The sequence below is a fragment of the Sarcophilus harrisii genome, chromosome 6 (genome assembly GCF_902635505.1).
Source record: "Sarcophilus harrisii chromosome 6, mSarHar1.11, whole genome shotgun sequence".
NCBI classification, from domain to species: Eukaryota; Metazoa; Chordata; class Mammalia; order Dasyuromorphia; family Dasyuridae; genus Sarcophilus; species Sarcophilus harrisii.
This window is the reverse complement of record NC_045431.1, coordinates 125,747,538-125,766,020: the sequence shown is the minus strand read 5'-3', so window position 1 is coordinate 125,766,020 and position 18,483 is coordinate 125,747,538. Positions and strand designations below refer to the sequence as shown.

General features: G+C 35.6%; 1 protein-coding gene across 1 annotated transcript in view; it reads left to right on the top strand.

The window, feature by feature from the left end:
* The window catches only part of FAM241A (family with sequence similarity 241 member A), a 109,673-nt gene extending 92,508 nt beyond the window's left edge, over positions 1-17,165 (top strand). Inside the window, exon 2 of the mRNA XM_031942872.1 lies at positions 14,888-17,165. Coding sequence (XP_031798732.1) covers positions 14,888-15,133 — 246 coding nt within the window. The 3' untranslated portion in view covers positions 15,134-17,165. The remainder of the gene's footprint in view (positions 1-14,887) is intronic.
* The last annotated feature ends 1,318 nt before the right edge of the window (positions 17,166-18,483 follow it).

Sequence of the window (18,483 nt, the reverse complement as noted above, 5' to 3'; positions counted from 1 at the left end):
TATTTACAGGTTATATGCATGGGTAACTTTACAGCATTAACAATTGCCAAACCTTTTGTTCCAATTTTTCACCTCTTACCCCCCACCCCCTTCCCCAGATGGCAGGATGACCAAGTAGATGTTAAATATATTAAAATTAATAAATTAGATACACAATAAGTATACATGACCAAACCGTTATTTTCCTGTACAAAAAAGAATCAGACTCTGAAATATTGTACAATTAGCTTGTGAAGGAAATCAAAAATACTGCCACACTCTTTCAATGGTGAGCACAATCAGCAACAGAACCACCCGATATTTCTTGGGTCTTCTCCTTTGTTTCAAGGGTCTGCGATGGACAAAGCAAATATGGCTCGTAGGCACCATCGTTCCTTCTCCACCTGTGAATCAATAAACCCTCTCCCCAAGCAGTTAGTCTATCTGGTCCTTTCCACACACTTTCTGGGTCTCTCCAATCACCTGGCAATTATCTAAAGATAGGGAGCTGCTCACACTGGACACACCTTCGGTGGGTTATAAAACCTGTCTCGAAGCCATGCATCTTTTCAAAAGTTAATAGTATAAAGGGTTAATTTAGAAATTTCTAGGGTTACCTGGCTCCCCCCTTTCTTTTTGTTTTGGAGGAACATCTTTTATCTCTGTTTCTCCTCCTCTGTCCTGTCCTTGAGGATTAAAGGTATCCTGTGGTTGTAAAATCTTATACTGTACAAAATTGCAAAATGTTTCAAATATAAAAGGACCATTGTCTGTCTTTATTGCTTTGGCACCCCATAATGGCAAATGTTTGTAGGAATTCAGTGACCACTCGACTGTCTCTTTTCTGCTGTATTGCAAAGTAATCCCTGAAAATGTCTACCAACGTGGATAAAAGATAGACAAAAAAGATTTATAATGGTCACATCCATTTGTCAGATTTCATTGGGTCTCAAACCAAAGGGTTCTTCCCTGGGGCAGTGTGGGCGTGGAAAGGAAAAGCAAGCCCTACAGGCACTTTCTACTTCCTCTTTTTATTCAAATTTCGTAAAAACAGCCTGATGATATTTAGAATGGATGCCTGGGCTTCTTGGAATAAAGGGCCAAACATAGTTAGAAGGCTATCTGCCTTTGAATTGCCATCAAAAATGGGACCAGTCCACTGAGTGGACATGTCCTGGATTTTTCTCTTGCTCTTTAAGTTTCTTAAGAGCTGATATATTTAGAGGCCAAAAATTTTATTTGGGTGTGGCAATTCTTTGTACCACACCACTAATAGGCCAAATCAGATTTATTTATTCTCCTGGATAATAAAACTAAAATTTACAATTCATTCTGCAGTGATGAAAAGGAGTTCTGTCTCTCTTTATAGTTAATCATGAGATACAAGCACAAATTTATGTTTGGATGCATCCATGAAATAGTTTTCCTTTAAGAGGAACTTTGAAATTTTTCTTTAAGAATTGAATTATTAATAGTCTGGTTATCTTTAATGGAGACCCATGTATAAAATTTGGAGCCATGGCTAATAAAATTTTCACTCGGGATGTCTCACAACACAAATTAATTTATATTGTATAAAAATGTATATCTTGTCAGGTCTTGTCCCCAGATAATTGTACTGCTAAAGTGGCCTTTAATAAAATTCTACCACAAGCATTGGGTAAAGGAAAACTTTTTCTGGTTGTGCAGGAGGTTCACCCCTCTATCCCTTCTCCTTGATGAAGGACTGCTGGGTGCCTCTTGTGGGGCAAAAACTGATATTTCAAGGGTTTTTGGTGACTCATTCAACCACATTGGATAAGCCAGTTCAACTTCTCAAAGCCTCTTGAGCTTCTTTTGTAGCTAGGGGTGAATTTAAAACACTGTCTCCCCTTAAAATGTCATATACAGTTTTAACGTAGGTAAAGCCCTAACCTGGTGCATCCATTGGAATCTCCTATCAATTTCTGAAAATCATTCAATGTGTTTACCTCTGTTCTTGGACAGTTTTTGAACTTAACACCAGTTTACTTCATATCCTAAATATTGAAGAAACATTCTTAATTTTTCGTCTATTATAATTTATAATTCCTTAGTGTTTCTATGGTCTTTTGTAGACATGCTTCTAACATTTGTTCCTCAGGTGCACATCACAATATATCATCCATATAATTTATTTATTTTTTTAATAGCCTTTTATTTACAGGATATATGCATGGATAACTTTACAGCATTAACAATTGCCAAACCTCTTGTTCCATTTTTTCACCTCTTACCCCCCACCCCCTCCCCCAGATGGCAGGATGACCAGTAGATTTAAATATAAAATATAAATTAGATACACAATAATATACATGACCAAAACGTTTTTTCTGTACAAAAAATCAGACTCTGAAATATTGTACAATTAGCTTTGAAGGAAATCAAAAATGCATTGGGGCATAAATATAGGGTTGGGAGTTCAAGTAGTGGTTTTAGTCATCTCCCAGAGTTCTTTTTCTGGGCATAGCTGTTCAGTTCATTACTGCTCCATTGGAAATGATTTGGTTGATCTATTTGCTGAGGATGGCCAGTCCATCAGAACTGGTCATCAATAGTATTTTGCTGAAGTATAAGTCTCCTGGTCCTGCTCATTTCCTCAGCATCAGTTGTTAAGTCTCTCCAGGCCTTTCTGAAATCATCCTGTTGGTCATTTCTTAATGAAAGTAATATTCCATAATATTCATATACACAATTTTTCCATTCTCCAACTGATGGACATCCATTCAGTTTCAGTTTCTAGCTACTACAAAAGGGCTGCCCAAACATTCGTGCACTACGGTCCCCTTTCCCTTCTTTTAATTCTTTGGGATATAATCCCAGTAGTAACATTTGGATCAAAGGGTATCCAGTTTGATAACTTTTTGAGCACAGTTCAAACTACTTCAAAATGGTTGGATTTTAAACTCCACAACAATGGATCAATGTCCCAGTTTTCCCCATCCTCAACAATCACCATTATTTTTTCCTGTCATCTTGGCCAATCTGACAAGGTGTGGTGGTATCTTAGAGGTTGTCTTAATTTGTTTCTCTGATTAATAATGACTTGGAGCATCTTTTCTATGACTAGAAATAGTTTCTTTCTTCATCTAAATTGTCTTTCATTCCTTTGACCATTTCAATTCATCCATATAATTTAATAGTAACTTTTGGAATGCTTTTCTTTTAGATAAACAGAACATACATTTGACACATGTGGGTTTTTCATTCCTTGGAAAACTGTCCATTATATCTTTATAAGGCTCATAAGTTAATGCGGGCATTGAAAGGCAAATTATATCCTCCTTATCCAGAGGGATAGAATGAAACAATCTTAATATCTAACCCAAGGGCCATTCTCTAGGCAATGGTAGGAATGGAAGTCCAGGCTGAAGAGTTCCCATAGTTTCCATCTATTTATTCACCTTTCTCAAATCTTTAACATCCTCCATTTCCAGATTTCTTTTTACAACAAACACTAGAATTAAGGACTTAGAAGGTTGAAAGTGTCCTTGGTCAAGCTGTCCTGTACTATATCTAATAAGGCCTGAATTTTTTTTACCTAAGAAACTGTTCTATCCACACTGGTGTATCAGTTTTCCATTGGATAGGAACAGGTAAAAAGGTTGGCAGCCCAACAGCCCTGCTTAAAAAAAAGTACTCATTTTAACCCTAATTGCTGTAAAGCGTCTCTTCCCCACAGATTGTGGGTTTTTCAACTATAAAGGGTAAAAACTCCTGTTGTGCCTTCAAAAGTCCATCTCTGGCAGCACTAACTTCCTTTGATCCTCCTCAACATGTATGTCTGATTTAATCTTTTTGATGACTGGGCCAACTTTTCCTCTAATATTCCATCTGCACCAGTGTCACCAGTCCTTCCAATGGAAGGCTGTTATATAGATTGAGCAAATCGGTCCAGTTTACAGGTCTGTCCAGTATATTTTGGATTTTGTGATATGGAATCAGAATCTGGGTGACTATCACCAATGGCTTATTCGGATTCTGTAGGGTAAACCTGATGCTACTATTTCTCCTGGGTGATAAGTCACACATTGTCTGCCTTATTGGTGCTGGGATTTATCTACATTCCCCAGTTTCCCCATCATGTGTGGATGGACACTGCTTTATCGTACTCTCAGGGGAAAAATGGTCAAAACCTACTGTGCCTGGAGGCAAGGGATCCATAGGCTGAAGAGGAAAATTTCACCCTCTCGGGTATCTCATTGTCTCCTGCATACAACTCTATTCTTCATTGTTCCCTTTCTCCCCATCAGGTTGCTTCCGGCTGTTGATTATGTAATCCCTTTCTCCCATCATTTGGCTTCCTAGCTGATTGATCATATTGGGGTATTGGACTTCTAGGCACTCTCTGGGTGCACCATTGGCTGCCATCATGCCTCAAGTATTTTTTGCCTGGGGCCTTGGGGCTGGGCCCCTCATCCTGTTTCCCTGAACCTGTTTACATTCTGAGGCCCAATGGAAGCCTCTGTTGCATTTTGGACATGGGGTACTGGGTCTTGTTCTCCCACCCTGTTTTCTCACTCTTCCTCTATACCAACATTGAGCTTTCAGATGCCCTACTTTACCACACTGAAAGCATTGACGAGTCTCTCTGGAAGTCCCTTGCCAGAAGGGACCCTGTCTACCCATTTTGGGATCTTGGGAAGTCTGCATCATAGTCTGACTATAAAAGGCATTTGTGCCCACTGTGGCACAGCATCTTATGAACTCCTCTAAAGGAGCATCCTTGCCCAGTCCTAGTATAATTCTTCTGCAGACCTCATTAGCATTTTCCTTAGCAAGTTGCCTTATTAAAACATTTGTTGATGCATTTTCCCCATTAGTTCTTGTGATAGCAGTCTGCAAACGTCCCACAAAGTCAGCAAAGGGTTCATTTGGTCCTTGTGTTATTTTTGTGAAGGCCTCACCTTTGTCATTTTTATTGTGAATCGAAGCCCACACTTTGATAGCATTCGCAGCAATTTGCTCATATGCTGCTACTGAATAATTAATCTGTACTGTGACATCTGCATAGGGACCTACACCTGTTAGTAGGTCATAGGTGATTGCAGCATGAACTGCATTTTGACTATTTTGTTGGGCTTGTATCGTACAGACCTCACTATATTCAGAAAGCCACATGTAATTTTGTCCAGATTCTAGGCATACCCTTGCTATAGATTTCCAGTCGTTAGGAGTCAAGATTTCAAAAGCCAAATTCTGTAATAGCATCTTAACATAAGCTGATGTAGCCCCATAAAGAATGCAAGCCTTTTTCAGGTCTTTGAGGATTTCTATGTTAAAAGGAGCTTATCTTTGACTTTCTTGACCAGAGGAATTAAACTGGGAAATTACAGGAAAAATATGGGGCTGTAGTTCTCCCACATCTATACCCTTTTCTTTGGCCTTCATTAAGCCTTGTTGCAATCTATTCATAGGAGTAGTTGGATGTTGAGGGGGAAGTGCTGGTGCTGTCACCCCCCCCCCACTGCCTCTTCTCCCTCCATCCCAGAGGATGGAGTTGATGGAGGAAAGTCAATCACTTGCTCCTGAGGTGGAGCTGAAGCTGCCTCCTGAGGTGGAAAGTCACCACAGCCTTGCTCACTTAAGTCTCCATGCCCTGTGGGGATAGGTCATTAATCTCTTCGTTGTCTTCCTCCTTAATATCAGGCTTCCCTATTTGGCTACTCTAAGCAGCAACTTTTTTCTTTCTTCTAGGGATAGGGTTTCTTAGTGCTAACTGAATTATATTGTATAAATAGAATGCCTCGATGGAAATTGAATGAGGACCGTTTTCACTGTAATATGCAGACATTTATTGTCCAGCCAGGGACCAGTTAGCTCGAGAGAGCTGCTTCTGCTCTACAAACCAAGGGGAGATGTGTTTTAATGTACCCAGAAGTCTAGCTACCTGTTCCCAAGTTATAAGTAGCCCTTGTCCTTCTATCAGCTTAAGCATGCTTTCTATAGCGCCACTTGTGGGTGGGGTTGAAGGGGTTGGGGACGGGGATGGAGAGTCTTTAGCTAGCATTTGTCCCATTTCAGCCAAAAAAAGATTACTTGTTTAGCTTTTAAGAAAATAAGTTCCCTGTTTGTCTATTAACAATACTCACCCAAGTTCCTGGTCACTGGAGACTTCTTCAGTCCTTGGTTCCCACCATTGGGCACCAAATGTGAAGACCACATATTTTAAATCAGCCGGAATCAGGAATTCAGGTTAGGGGAAAATCGTCAGTCTTTATTCTCAGTGAAGAAGGATCGGAGGTGGAAGAGAATGGGCAATAGCAATGTGTGCAGCTGAGTCAAGAAGCTAGCTAGACCAGCAGCCACATGACCAGCAGCTAGGAGCATCGAACCCAGGCCCAATCTCTCCCAACCTCTCTTCCTGTCTCTCTGCCTCCACCCACCAAAATCGTCATCTCCTATACAACATATCAGGACTTGCACAGAGAGTGGGCGGGGGCCATTCTTTATCCAATCATGTATATTAATAAGGTATAGTCCAATTACTATTTAGCCTCACGTGCTTGGGACCTGAGTGCATCAACTCAAGCCTCAGCCCTTTACAATTAATGTGGATTTATTTTGTATCTTGCAACTTTGCTAAAATTGTGAATTGTTTCTAGGAGTTTTTTAGTTGATTCTCTAGGGTTCTCTAAGTATACCATCATATCATCTGCAACGAGTGATAATTTGGCTTCCTCGTGATCTACTCTAATTCCTTTAATCTCTTTTTCTTATTGCCAAAGCTAACATTTCTAATACAATATTGAATAGTAATGGTGATAGTGGGCAACCTTGTTTCACTCCTGATCTTATTGGGAGTGGTTCTAGTTTGCCTCCATTACATGTGATGCCTGCTGATGGTTTTAAATAGATGCTATCATTTTAAAGAAAAGTCCATTTATTTCTATATTCTCTGGTTTATTTTTTTAAATAGGAATGGTTGTTGGATTTTATCAAATGCTTTTTCTGCATCTATTTTTGTTAGTTTGGTTATTTATATAATTGATTATGCTGCTATTTTCCTAATATTGAACCAGCCTTGCATGCCTATTATAAATCCTACTTGGTCATAGTGTATTATCCTGGGGATAACTTTTTGTAATCTTATTGCTAATATTTTATATTTAAGATTTTTGCATCAATATTCATTAGGAAAATTAGTCTACAATTTTCTTTCTCTGTTTTCATCTTACCTGGTTTAGCTATCAGCACCATATCTGTGTCATAAAAGGAATTTGCTAGGACTCTTTCATTCTCTATTTTTTCGAATAGTTTCTATAGTACTGGAATGTAAATCCATCTGACCTTGAAGATTTTTTCTTAGAGAGGGGATTAATCGGTTTTTCTATTTCTTTTTCTAAAATGGGACTATTTAAATAATTTATTTCCTCTCCTGATAACCTGGGCAATCTATATTTTTGTAGATATTCTTCCATTTCACTTAGGTTATCAAATTTATTAGCATATAGTTGGGCAAAATAACTCCTAATTATTGCTCTAATTTCTTCTTCATTGGTGGAAAGTTGTCCCTTTTCATTTTTGAGACTAACAATTTGATTTTCTTCTTTCCTTTATTTAATAAAATTAACTAAAAGTTTATCTATTTTATTTTTTTCATAAAACCAACTCTTAGTTTTGTTTATTAATTCCATAGTTTTCTTATTTTCAGTTTTTATTAATCTCCCCTTTTATTTTCAGAATTTCAAATTTGATATTTGATTGAGGGTTTTTATTTTGCTCTTTTTCTAGCTTTTTCAGTTGTAAGCCCAATTCACTGATCTTCTCTTTCTCTATTTTATTCAAGTAAGCACCTAAAAATAATTTCCTCTTATTACTGTTTTGGCTGTATCCCACAAATTTTGGTGTGTTGTCTCATTATTGTCAATTCTCTTGGATGAAATTTATTGTGTCTATCATTTACTGTTTCATCCATTCATTCTTTAGGATTAGATTATTTAATTTCCAATTACTTTTTGTTCTGTTTTCTCCTGGCCTTATGTTACATGTGATTTTTATTGAATCATGATCTGAAAAAAATCCATTTACTATTTCTATCTTTCTGCAACTGATTTTAAGGGTTTTTATGCCCTAATACACAGACAAATTTTGTGTAAGTTCCATGAACCACTGAGAAAAAAAATAAACTCCTTTCCATCTCCATTCAGTTTTCTCCAAAAATCTATAATACCTCACTTTTCTAACATTTTGTTTACCTCCTTAACTTCTTTCTTATTTATTCTGTGGTTCAATTTATCTAGTTCTGAGAGAGCAAGGTTGAGATCTCCCCACTATAATAATTTTGCTATTTCTTTTTGCATCTCTCAACTTCTCGTCTAGAAATTTCCATACTATACCACTTTGTGCATTTATGTTTAGCATTGAAATTTTTTCATTATCTATGGTACTCTTTAGTAAAATATAGTTTCCGCCTTTATCTTTTTAAATTAGATCTATCTTTGCTTTTACTTGATCTGAGATCAGGATTGCTACCCTTTTTTTTTTCCTTCCCTGAAACATAATAGATTCTGCTCTAGCCCTTTACCTTCATTGTGTATGTATCACTATGCTTTAAATGTGTTTCTTGTAAACAATATATTGTAAGATTCTGGCTTTTAATCCAGTTTGCTATCTGCTTCCATTTTAGGGGAGAGTTCATCACAATTAAAATAACTAATTCTGTATTTCCTGCCACCTTATTTACCCTGTTATGCTTTTCTCTTTTCTTTCCCCATTCCCTCCTCCCCAGTATTTTGCTTTTGATGACTTCCTCCCTCAAAAAGTCTTCCCCTTTAGAGTCCCTCCTCCTTTTTTACACCTTTCCCCCAAATTTTCTTTCTTCCCTTCTATTGATCTTTCCCTTCCTTTTCCCCCTTTCTGTCCTACTTCCCTATAAGGTGAGACAAGTTTCTCGGTGAAACCAAATATGTCTGATATTCTCTCTTAGAGCAAAATCTGATGAGAGCAAGATTCCCACAATGCTCATCTCCCTCCCTTCTTTCCCTCGATTATAATAGGTTTTCTTTGCCTCTTCCTGAGATGTAATTTCCCTTATTTTACCTCTTTATTCCTCTTTTCCAGTATGATCCACCTCTAATTTATTTTTCATATTATATAATAAAATCAAATTATACCCATAACAGAAATACAGTTCTCTTGAGTTCTGTGTTTAGAGATCAAATTCTGGTCTTTTCATTAGAAATAGGTGAAACTCACCTATATCATTGAAAGATAATGCTCATGTTAGCTGGATAGCTTATTCTTGGCTGAAATCCAAGTTCCTTTGCCTTTCAGAATATCAGATTTCAGGCCCTTTGATCCTTTAAGGTGGAAGCTGCTAAAATTCTGGTTAATCCTAATTGTGGCTCCTCGGTATTTAAATGGTTTCTTAGGTATTTAATTTTGGGATGTGTTTCAGGAGGTGATTGGTGAATTATTTTGATGGTTATTTTACCTTATGATTCTAAAACATCAGGGCAGTTTTCTTTTATGATTTCCTGTAAGATAATGTTTAGGTTCTTTTTTTTCATCATAGCTTTCAGGAAGTCCAATAATACTTAGATTATCTCCCACATTTATTTTCCAGGTCAGCTGTTTTTCAATGGTTATTTTACCTTCTGATTCTAAAGTATCAGGGCAGTTTTCTTTTACTATTTCCTGTAATGTCTAGGTTCTTTTTTTCATCATGGCTTTCAGGAAGTCCAATAATCCTTAGATTGTCTTTCTTAGATGTATTTTCCAGGTCAGTTGTTTTTCCTAGGAGGTATTTCATATATTCTTCTATTTTTTTTCTTTTTTTTTTTTTTGTTTTGATTCTTGAAGTCTTATTGAATCATTCACTTCCACTTGTTCAATTCTAATTTTTAGTGTATTATTTTCTTCATTTACCTTTTTTAGCTCCTTTTGTAATTGGCCAATTGAAAATTTTTGTTCATTGCATTCTTTTTCTGTTTCACAAATTTTGTTTTCACTGAATTGGTGTCTTTTTCATATCTCTTTTGTAGGGCATTATGTGCTTTTTCCATTCCTTCTTGCAATGATCTCATTTCATTTTCCCATTTTTCTTCTCTCTAAAATCCTTTATGCAAATTTCCAAGAAAGCCTTATGAAATGGGAAGCAGCTCATCTCTCCCTTTTGGCTTCATCTGAAGTTGTTTTTGTTTTTAGGAACCTCAGGATTTGAGGTCTGTTCTCTCTCTCCATAAAATCTGTCTATGGTGAGAGTTCTTTTTTTGTTTTTTATTCATTTTTTTAAGCCTTGAGAAATGATGGCTGCTTTAATTTGCCCTGGGCTAGTTCTACTGATTGATTTACAGTGCTCGGTAATGGCAGCTAGGTCCAATGTTCTTCCAGGGCTCAGTGGTTTACAATTTGCCTTTTACAAAAGGCAAATCTGCCAAACCACCTGCATGCAACCAGGACAGGTGGCCTAAGAGGCTGACAGAAAATTCTCAGATGCGTGGAAGCTACAAAGCTCTCACTCCCGGCCCCTGTTTCTTGCTCTGGTCTCCCTGTGCCTGGGCTTGGCAGACTGTCTCCCTGCTTGTTTGAAATAAACCTGTTCTGAAGTTCTTTCAAGGTAATTGCTTCTAGAAATGTGTTGTACTTCAAATATTTGTGGATTCTTTGACTCCAAAACCAGTTTAGAAGTTTAATCTGCTGTTGGTTTGAGAGAAAGTCAGAGGAGGTCACAGAAAGTTGTATCTGCTTTCTTCAGTCTTGGCTCCATCCCCTGTAATTCAATTATTCTAGTTGTATGTTCACTCATCCATCACTGGAAAAGATAATCACATTTATTATTAATTTTTATAGTCTAAAAAAATGTGATTCTTAGCATAGTGTACTCCATTTTCTGTCACTGCCATCATTAGCTTAGAGGCTAAAGAAATGATTAGTAGTTTCTATTTTTCTTTATTTCACGATAGTCATGTCCAAAAAATTATAATTATGTGCCTAGCCCACTTCTGGTGATTCTTTCCATGCTTAGCCAAAATGTTCCTTGGAAAGCAGATAACCAGTTGCTGAGACTGTACTTGAAACCTTTCCTGCCTAGTTAAATTTATCTAAACAACTTTAAGAACCAGAAAAATTTCCACAGCATAATGAGGCATTGGATAAAGATGTTGTAGAAAAGCACAAATATAATTGAATAAATATAATTGAAAAGTTTTACAAATGGGTTCAAAAATTCAACTGTATGTATGTGTATATATAGAGGGAAGAAGGGAAACTGTGGATAGATTATTCATTTTAACAAGATTTAGGGGAGTTTCATTTAATACCAATTCAATATGAATCAGCAGTTTAATGAGAAAATCAAAAAAAAAAAAAGTGACCATATAGTTTAATGTCCAGAAAATAGGAGAGTATAGTTCATTATTTGCTACTCAACTCAAACCACATCTAAAATATTAAATTCAGATTACAACATTTTGATAAGGATATTGACAAACTGGAATGGTTCCAGAGAAGAGCTATCAGTGTTATAAATGTACTCAAAACCATACTACCAAAGTTAATTTGAAAGAACTGAAGATGTTTAGCCTGGAGAACAGAACCATGACAGCTATCTGCTCATATATATCTTCTTATATATAGGAATGTTAATTTAAAGAGGATTTCAACTTGTTTCACTTGGTCCCAAGAAGCAAATATATACACTAAAGATGGCACATATTAGCTAAATATAAAGAAAAATTTGTTAATAATCAGAACTAATCAATTGAAATAGATTGTCTTGAGAGATAGTGGATTCCCTATAATTGCAATTCTCTGAATCCCAGAATAACCTGAGACTTGGCCACAGCCACCCAGCACTGGAAGAAAGTCAGCAGCACCAGCTCAGGGCAACATAAAGCCACTGTTGCCTGTGTCAGAAGCTTGAGACAATCTCCCCTTTGACCTAAGAGCAGACCTCAAAGAACTCTGACCATAAATAGTGTATATAGGAAAAGAGAGCATATCTCAAACCCTGAGTATCCTAAAGGCACATAATCTCCAGATGAAGCCCCAAAGGGTGATATTAGTTGGTCCCAATCTCAAAAGGTTCTCTTGGAAGAATTCAAAAAGGATCTGAAAAGAAAGTTAGAAGAAAAATGAGGAAAGGAAATGAGAACTTTGCAGGAGGGACTGAAACACAGAAATTATCTGAAGAAAACTCCTTTAAAAATAGATTTAGTGAAATGGAAAAGTCATGCAACTCCTTACAAAATAGATTTGAAATAGAAATCAACTCACTGAAAAGCAGAATTTGTAAAATGGAAAAAAAATTCCAATGAAATAACATCTCATTTAAAAGTTCAATTGGCCAAATACAAAAGGAAATATTAAAAAAAAAAAAGCTAACTAAAGAAAATAATTCACTAAAAATTAGAATTGAACAAATGGAAGTGAACTAAGATGACTGGAAAGGATAATGACAAATGTTGGAGTGGATGTGGGAAAACTGAGACACTAATACATTGGTGGTTGAGTTGTGAATTGATTAAACCATTCTGGAGAGCAATTTGGAACTATGCCCAAAGGGCTATCAAACTTCATATTCTTTGATCCAGTGGTGTCTTTATTGAATTTGTATCCCAAAGGGATCATAAAGAAGGGAAAGGGAAAGCAAAATGTGCAAAAATGTTTGTGGCAACTCCCTTTGTAGTGGCAAGAAACTGGAAACTAAGTGGATGCCCATCAGTTGGAGAATGGATAAATAAGTTCTGGTATATGAATGTAATGAAATGTTATTGTTCTATAAGAAACAATCAGCATAATGATTCCAGAGAGGCCTGGAGAGACTTACATGAGCTGATGCTAAGTGAAATGAGCAGAACTAGAAGATCATTGTATACAGCAATAGCAAGATTTGACAATGATCAGTTCTGATGGATGTGGCTCTTTTCAGCAATTGAGATGATTCAGGTCAGTTCCAAAGGTCATGTGATGAAAAGAGTCATCTGTACCCAGAGAGAAGACTATGAGAACTGATTGTGGATCACAACATAGTATTTTCACTCTTTTTGTTATTGTTTGCTTGCATTTTGTTTTCTTTCTCATTTTTTTCCCCTTTTTGATCTGATTTTTCTTGTGCAGCATGATAATTGTGGAAATATGTATAGAAGGATTGCACATGTTTAACATATATTGGATTACCTGCCATCTAGGGGAGGGGGTCGGGGGAAAGGGAGGAAAAAATTCATAATACAAGGTTTTTGCAAGGGTGAATTATGCATATTTTTTAAAATAAAAAACTTTAATTAAAAAAAAAAAAGAAAATCACCAAATCTTATTTTGTAGTTATATAAAAACCTACTTAGTAATGTGTTCATCAAAAGGTTGATTTTATTTTTCAAAAATTCTTAGGAATTACTCTATCTACCAAAAAAGAGGTGAGATGTTATCTTCTAAATAAATCTGTTGCCACCAATGCAAAGGGAAGCTGAGATGCCATTGTTGTGATTTCTTCTACTCATCAACAAACTCTGTTTCCATTTTGCTACTTAAACATAGTTGTTTTTTCTCACTAGAATATAAGTTCCTTGAGAGCAGGGACTATAAAAGAATTTGTCTTTCCAGTGTTAGTTGGGTGCCTTGAACTTAGTAGTTGCTGAATAAATGCTTATTGAATTGAATTGAATTGTTTTAACAATCTGTGTGATAATTGAGCTCTGGCCCATTCCTTGGTCATTGTCAAGCAAAACTCCTTAGTGAAATAAGTGAGTCAATGCTTATCTAGCATAAAAAAGATTAACTATGAGAAGGAGATAGATTACTTCTCCAAAGTCATCATGCCTATATAGAGTATAAGTTCCTTGATGGCAGGGACTATCTTTCTCTTTATTAACTATATTCCCAGAATTTAACATAGTGGTTGGCTCATGGTAGTAGGTGCTTAATAAATATTTATTGTGTAATACTGGAGAAACTGAAGAAAGATAGAAATTAGAGAGTATTTAATAATTTATTAAAAGGGAGAGATTTACGGGGACTAAATGGATCCATGGTTTGGTCTCAGGGTTGAATGAGACTATCGCCTCCAAGAATCAGCAAACAATGTAAGTTCTCAATGACATGTGTATATATATATATATATATATATATATATATATATATATATATATATACATACATAAATATACATACATACACACACACATGGCTCAGACTCAGGAGATAGACTGAGACAGGGGAGGAGTCTGGGTGCTGAGAGTAGGATCGGAACTCTGACAAGATGGAGTGAGCCACCAGAGATAGGGGGAGGCATCTTGATAAGATGGTATCTGATATTCTGACAGCTTGGGATGGGGAGAGGCATTCTGATATTCTAAATTTTAGGGGTCCTCAAACTATGGCCCATTAGATGCAGCAGCTGAGGACGTTTATCCCCCTCATCCAAGGCTATGAAGTTTCTTTATTTAAAGGCCCACAAAACAAAGTTTTTGTTTTTACTATATTCCGGCCCTCCAACAGTCTGAAGGACAGTGAACTGACTCCCTATTTAAAAAGTTTGAGGACCCCTGTTCTAAAACATAAGATTTTTTATCCTTATCAAATATTCTGATAAAGAGGGAGGGGAGGTTTTGCAGGATTGAGCAATTATAAACTGAAGAAGAACAATTAGGAAAACCAAGGCAGAACTGGGTCAGGATAATCAGGGAAATTGAGTCAGGACAATAAAAGAGAACTGTGGCATAACAACTGGAATGTTGGATTGGAAATGTGGTTGTTTTCTACCTTTTGAAAAGCAACTATATTAATAATTCTAGTTGAATATAAAAAAATATATAGACACATTTACTATCATTCATTTAGTGTTTATTGAGTGTGCTTAGAACCATGCTAAAAGATTATATATAAAACATAATTACATTAAACTATTTTAAGACACCCTGTTTTCATTTTCCCTTTTTCTTATTTACAGGACATAGAAGAATCACAAAATCATAGTGTGGAACCTGTTATAGATGACTGCAAAAAGATGGGAACTCTTTTTGGTGAACTAAACAAAAGCCTAATCAGCATGGGCTTCACAAGGATGTATTTCGGGGAACGGATTGTGGAACCAGTAATAGTCATTTTTTTTTGGTTTATGCTCTGGTTTCTTGGCCTACAAGCCCTCGGACTAGTTGCTGTTCTTTGCATTGTCATTATTTATGTACAAGAGTAAAACATAGCTAACCCATGGCTTGGTTTGGCATGGCATATGGAAGCCATGTTATATGTTGATGAATATTTAAGAAAATGAGAGCTACAGAAATCTGCTTTGTTACAAATTATGTCAGCCATTTTCTAACTAAATTTATAAATGAATGTTCTTTGAAAATAGAAAATAAAGTCAGCTTTTCATTATTTAGGGGTTAATTTTCAAGTAATCCAAACCCTTTGTTTCTCACTAATGACTAACACTATTACCCAAAACTGCAACAAAGGTTATCACATTTAAAGCTATCAGTTTTATTCCTTCTAAATCATTTAGGGAGAAAAAAGCTAAAGAGCTATTTTACTTGAAGATCATTTCCCAGATATTCCCATTTTCATTTGGCAATTGTTGGATTTCAGTTATCTTTGCCATTCCTATTCCCATGTATAAATGAGAGTTGGTTTTATTGACTTATCTTTCTCTTATGATAGAAATTAATCATTCTAGCTCATTTTCCAAATGTCAAAAAGAGAGAAAGAGATGACAGAGATAAAAACAGAGACAGAGACATATACTATTAATAGAGAAACTGCCCAAGTGGAATGAAACTTCATTAGGTCCAGAAACCACTTCAGTATGTCATTGAAAGTTTTAGGAATTTTGGTGCTGGTGAATTCTTTGATAATCCACGAGCCACAAGAGTCTGGTAGTAGATACTCAGGTGGCTACATACCTATCCTGTGACATGCCTAATACCACATGCCTAAAGTGGTATTTTTTTTCTATCCAACAAGCTTGATTTTTTTTTAAATTTTCCATGGGGCACTTTCATTGTATTTTTCACAACTTTTACAGTTTTATAATTCTTTTTTTAACTGCTTACTTTAAGATACAAATCAAAATCTGTTTCTTAGATGAACAGTGGAGTATTTTTTTCCCTAACTTGTTACAAAAAAAAAGACTAAAGTTGTGTGTGTGTATATGTGTATGTGTGTGTGTGTGTGTGTAATAGATGTATAATATTAAAGAAACAGTTAAATTTGGAGTTTAATCATCAATCTTATACATGCAACAAGATCAAATCTGTAAATCCTCTAATTGGGGAAACAAAAGTAATGGAAAATATAAGAGCACATAATGCTAAATCAGACTATCTTAGCCATAGGGTGTTAAAAAAAATACAATGTATTTGTTTAAATATTTACTTTTTTAAATTTATGACTTTTTTATTTTTACAAGAGGTCTTTGTACTCTATTGTGTGCTTACATTGAGTTTGCAAATATTTTTATACTAACAGGTATACCCTTCTACATTACTAGAAGTATAAACCATATAAAAAAATATTTTCACTTATACACAAGTACAGTTTAAAAAACAACAGAGAATATGAGAACTTGTAAAATATTAATAGCTACATTCTTTTGAAATACTGCTGAGAGTTTGAATTTTTGAAATGTAACAGCTTAAATCTTAAAAATAGCTCTGGTCCCACCAGTGCCTAATGGTGAATCTATTTTTCAGTCATTTTTGTTATAAATTATTTAATATCCTATCAGCACTATACATTGCCCTGTTATACTGATGAGATATGTGTGCGTATCCAATTATGAAAAGTAAGCAGGCATTTTGCTATCTCCTTTACCACTTACCATAGCATACCATCAAGTATTCTCAAAGAGGGAGGGGGGGAGGAGTAGCTAGTAGCTTATTTAATGTAGATAATAATATGTTGCCCCTAGAAAGTGTTGGAATGCAGATTATATGCATTTCCCTAGATAAAAAAAATCCTATAACCTTGTTTGGTTGTGAAATAAATTGGTTAGATAAAAATGGTTATTGAATCACATACTCAGAAATGTAACTAATACAAAGAACTGGTGTTATATGTGAATAAGATGTATAATAATCACCATATAATTTACCCATATTATTAGTCCTCAGTTTTTAAAAGGAGGTTTTAGGAAATAAGATATATATCTCATATCAAATGTAGTCCAACTGACTGACCTGGATGAATAAATCTGTCTTCTTTTCAATAAAATATCAGGCATAACTGGGCATTTTGTTTATTTTGTATTATTTCTAATCAGTCATAAGTATGTCATAAGCAAGTCATAAATGTTTCTCTGATATCTACCACTGTAATGTTCTTCTTTGGTTTTCTGGAGGCCTTAGGACCAGCCTTCATTTCAGTTCTGTAATCACCACAAAAGTAGTCAGGTGTTAAAGTCCAAATCCTTTATTATCTCCTTCACAATCTTGTCTCCTCCTTTCCTGAGGCCCGGGATTAGCTTTCTTAGAGGCCTTCCAGAATCTTGGTTTCAGCCTCCAGTCCTCTTATCTTCTCTGGCTCTCACTCTGGCTGAGTTTGTCCCAGTTTATATACTCTCTTATAATTACATTATCATAGGTGTGAATCTTATAAAATTATATTAAGTACTAAGTATATGTACTGAATTAGAGAACTATTAAGCACCATGCTAAATTAGATAACCTTTGTCTTTATCAATTCCACTGACATAACACCTTATAAGAATCCTTGTTTCAGAGTTCTGGTCCATAATATATCACTATAGAGGTTCTTAATCTTTGGTCCATGAAAAGTGATATATTTTGATAACTGTACTTCAATAAATTGGTTTCCTCTGTAATGATATATATTTTATTCCATGAATATAAAATATTATATTAAAAGTAGTATTCTAGGATTTTCAAAGGAGTCCATGATGCAAAAAATAAGTTAAGAACCTTTATATAATAAATATAGCCATACTTTATTTTCAGTGATATAGAATCCATTTTCTGGCTTTTACTGGTATTTTTTCATTGTTGGAGAGGGGGAGAAATCATTTTAAAAGTATGGGAAAAGACCCAGGATGCTCTCAGGGTCTATCTGCCCATACTCCTGCATTTATTCCATATATATATATATAGAGAGAGAGAGAGAGAGAGAGAGAAAGAGAGAGAGAGAGAGAGAGAGAGAGAGAGAGAGAGAGTCATCATACTGCTTTTGGCCCAAGTGTTTGGATTGGAGAATGCCATTCCAGCCTGCTTATACACTAACTAGTTTGTTTCAGTCTGATTATCTTTTAGAAATGCTGCACATCCCCAAGGGACATCCTCCTATGGGATAAACCAACTATTAACAATATTGTTAGGAAGAAGATTCTTAACCCAAGTAATTATGTAGGAAGCCTCTTGAATAATCAATCACTGCTATTATTGAGAACTAATTATCCAGTTTGCAGATTATCTGCAGTCCTCAGTTCCCATAGAACTTTAGCTAGGGAAAAAAGAGGAAAAAGGTAAAGCTCAAATGAGGCTATTTCATTCTTGTATTATATCCCTAATAAAAGCTTTACTCTGAAAGAAAGAA